The sequence below is a fragment of the Castor canadensis genome, chromosome 7 (assembly GCF_047511655.1).
Source record: "Castor canadensis chromosome 7, mCasCan1.hap1v2, whole genome shotgun sequence".
In the NCBI taxonomy this organism is placed as follows: Eukaryota; Metazoa; Chordata; class Mammalia; order Rodentia; family Castoridae; genus Castor; species Castor canadensis.
In genome coordinates this window covers 148,108,330-148,112,112 of record NC_133392.1, presented here as the reverse complement: position 1 = coordinate 148,112,112, position 3,783 = coordinate 148,108,330, and the positions used below count along the sequence as shown (strand labels likewise).

The 3,783-nt window shown below is 54.0% G+C and overlaps 1 protein-coding gene across 1 annotated transcript; it reads right to left on the bottom strand.

Moving 5' to 3' along the window:
• Positions 1-647: 647 nt before the first annotated feature.
• Positions 648-3,783, bottom strand: Camk2n1 (calcium/calmodulin dependent protein kinase II inhibitor 1). Its single transcript, XM_020168656.2, has 2 exons — positions 3,507-3,783; positions 648-2,010 (listed from the first exon to the last, which is right to left on the bottom strand). Exons 1-2 carry the CDS (start codon positions 3,670-3,672, stop codon positions 1,940-1,942), a joined length of 237 nt encoding a protein of 78 aa, XP_020024245.1. The 5' UTR covers positions 3,673-3,783; the 3' UTR covers positions 648-1,939.

Genomic DNA, 3,783 nt, shown 5'->3' with positions numbered 1-3,783 from the left:
GCAGTGATTGGAGGTCCCCGAGTCCTCCTGCCTGTGGACCCCTGAAGAACGGGCTCATCCTTGCACCGACAGGTGGGCTCTGGAAACAGAAGGTGCAGAGAAAGAGTAGAGCCCCTCCTCAGCCCTGCTCCTGAGGACAGGTGGCCGTTGGAGATGCATTGGTGGCATACCAATGGCCTGATACTGACCGTTCCCATGTGCTGGGTTGTTGTTACTCTTTCCCTGAAGTCTTTAAACCAAGAGCTGAGTTCTGCCCACTTTATGGATTAGGCAACTGAGGCTTACAGAAGTTCAAGAACTTGTTCAAGTTCACAGAGCTATTAAGTTGGGATTTGAATCCAAGCCAGTTGTCTTCTTGAGTGTGACTCTTAACCCCTCCCAGTCCATCATCCCTCCTGTTATCCCCCCCATCCACCACCACTACCAGCATGGACTGCAGAAGCCTCAAGAAGCAGGGAGAGCCCAAGTTGGAAATCCAAAATGGAATGAACTTGCCCTTCTTCAAGAATGGCTTTGCCCATTCAACCCACCAGGACCCACCTGCAATGCTTTTTTGCCTCACAGACCCAAGCCACCTCCCACCCTGTCTATCTGCAACCAGCATATAGACAGCAAGTCCCCCAAAAGTAAAGCAGAGGAAAAGAGAGGAAGACACAGGAACGATTCTTTATTGTACATAGGAGAAATAGCCCTGTGTGCTGGTTCAAGGTGCAACATACAGAATATCGAGTTGAGAAAAGAGGAAAATGGGAGGGGTAGGGAAGGGAAACCTCTTGAGGTCCAAAGTTGCAAACAAAAAATGGTACAAGATTCCTCACGCAAGAGGCATTTTTGCAAGTTCCATGCAAAACAGGCAGCTGGTGTGCCTTAAGAGAATCCCTATAAATAACAGAAAAGACACTCCAAGCATTCCTTCACGTGGACTCAGAGCACAGGGGAAAAAGAAACCAAAATGCCTTTTGGCATTTCAAGATATTTGGCACTCTTGTGATTACATTTTTTTTTTACAGTCCATTAAAGAGAATAAACTGACACAATATTAGAGAAAAAACAGGCGGCTCACACAACAGACTGCAGGGGCAAGGGTAGAAAAAGCTCAAGCATTTTTTTTTGTTGTTGTTTTTTGGAGTTTTTTTCTTGACATATAAAATGTGTCCATTTGCATTAACTTGGGTAAATAACTTGCAGCAACAAAGAAACACAAGCTTTACAAATCATCTTAAAATAAAAGAAGGATCCTTCCTAGGTATCAGTCCTTAGAAAAGTTACCTTCTTGTTTTGAACACATTCCTGGTAACTTCAAAAGATGACCAAAATAAAACAGTATCTACGGAGAGCATTTTCTGATTTTTTTGTACATCCAAGGATAACATAAAAAAATAAAACTGGACAGCATTTCACATCTAAGTGCACAGAATCATTTTTGCAAGATTAATGTAAACATTGGGAACAGCCAAATCAGCAAAGAATGCAGACACCTCAAAACACTTGGTGCTGCCTTCATTAAAGTGGTTCAAAATTCGGATGTATAATTGCGCAATATTCACCAGATATAAAAAGAAATAGATATTAATTTTGACAAATAGCTGCAACTGAGACTTTTTATTTCTTTATATGTGTGTATATAGTGATTTTTAAAATTTTTAATTTTATGTATTTTTTTATTTTTATTTTTGCTGAGGAGCCCAGAACCTTTCACCTTCTCCTCCTCCTCCTCCTCCTCCTCCTCCTCCTCCAGCCTCATCTGTCTCCCGGCCTGACACGAGATACAGGTTGTTGATTTCATCCTGGGTACCGAGCTAATAATAATTTCAAAGCGCTTTCTCCTTTTCATGCTTTTTTTTGTTGTTTTTTGTTTTTTGTTTTGTTTTGTTTTTGTCAACCGTTATCACCCGCCGCTGTTCTCATTCTTTCTCTTAACTCATTGTCTTTGGAGGGTTTAGACACCAGGAGGTGCCTTGTCCGTCATATTCTTCAGGACGTCATCAATCCTATCATCTTCAATGACAACTGCAAAGAAAGGGGGAAAGAGAGGTGAGCGCGTTCCGGCCTAGCCAGGGGGCTTGGACGTCTCACATTCTGCCCAGTAGGCAGTGCAGAGGAGGATGAGAGAGGAGGGCTCTCCGCAGGGCGAAGCACCCCACCCTCCTCTGCGGCTGCCAGGGGTCCCTACGCTGCCAGGCTCTGAGCTTCCCCACCCCCCAATCTGCGTCCCAGCTGGATTTGGAGAAAAGGAAGCCGAGAGTGCAAACCCTACAGCCCCGCGGCAGCCAGGCACTCATCGCCGCGTCCTGCCCTGGTCAGACGCATTTATTTAGAAAGTCCCCAAGGCTGGGAAAGGAGAAGAATGGGAGCTCTCGGGGTCACTGGGACCCCCGGGGATGTCCCGAGCGCAAGCGCAGGTGGCCAAGGCTGGGTGCGTAGGTGCGGGGGTCCGGGAAGGGACATTGGGGAGGGTTCCCACCGCGAACGCCTTAGGAGGCCTCGGGGTTCAGGCCAGGCCTGGGCGGGCGCCCCCCCCCGCCGCGCGCCCTCTCCGCGCCCGGGTCCGGCGGCCTCCGCCCCTCCGCTCTCCCCGCCACCGCACCAGGCTGCCTCCCCTCGCTGCCTGCTTGGGGGAATCTGCCTCTCGCCGTCTCTTCCGCTTCTCTCACTGTCACGACCTAGCCTCGCCTTTCTCAGCCGCTCCACCAGTCCCTGGCCCGACGTTCGCCGGCGAGGTCTCTGGTCTCTAGGGCTAGGGCATTGGTGACCCTCACTGTATCGGCTGCTTCTCTGTCCTCCCCAGACTGGAGTCCCGGGCTCGCCGTCTCTCCCACTGCAGCTCCCATTCTGGAGCTTTGTCTCCGGCTCTCTGCCGACCTCGATCTCTCTCCCGCAAATCCCCTCCCCTACACCTCGACGTCCCAGGTTTCCCCCGCAGCCGCCCGGCCCACTCACTGTCCCCGAGCCTCTGGAGCTCCTCTCGGAGACTCCCTGCGACTCAGTCTCTCTACGGCTTCTCCAGCTCTCGCGCCCAGTGCCCGGGCTTGGCAAACCCATTCCCCCTGCCAAGTAACAACGAAAAGCAGGTGCGACTTGAATGCCCCTCACCTTCCCCGCGGCAATGGGATCCTCCCCGCGCAGTTCCCCACGCCGGCCCCGGGGGAGCCCTGGGACCCCCTCCCCCAGGGTTGTAGAAGGAGCGCAGCTGCGACTCCACTGCGCAAAAGGAGGGGGTGGGTGTTGTGGAATCGAAAAGCAAACTTTGGCACGGGTGGGGACGTGGGTATAACCCTTCGGCCTTGGCTGCAGCTAGAAGCCGCCACACCCCCGGGTGACCCCACCGAGGACCAGGCTGAGGGGGGACGCATGCCCGCGACCCGGGCTAGCCCAACCCGCAGTGCGGGATCCCTCAGTTCTGCGGGAGGGGATTCCATCGAGTCGGAACAGACTCCCGCAGTGGAGAGACCCCCGGCAATCCTCCGCCAGGTCGCAGCGGCGAAGGAAGGTGGCTGAGAACTCACCCCGCTTGCTCCGGCCGATCTGGCCCAGCTTGGGCGGCCGCTTGTTCTGCCCGGCACCGAAGAAGTTGTTGGTGTCCTGCAGGCGGCATGAGAAGATCTGGCCCACGTCCCCGCCGTCGCCGTAGGGGCTCAGCTTCTCGTCGCCGTAGGGCAGCACCTCCGACATGGTCGCGTCCGGGGGCTCCGCGGCGGCACCTCCTCCGCCCGCGTCCCCGCCCGCGGCGGACAGGGTCAGCGGCGCTGGGGCCGGGGGCGGCCGGCCGGGGACGGCCCTCGG

Coding starts and splice junctions, on each gene's coding strand:
- Camk2n1 (XM_020168656.2), bottom strand. CDS start 3,672: ATGTCGGAGGTGCTGCCCTACGGCGACGAGAAGCTGAGCCCCTACGGC. Junction 2,011..3,506: donor GATCGGCCGGAGCAAGCGGG/GTGAGTTCTCAG, acceptor CTTTCTTTGCAG/TTGTCATTGAAGATGATAGG.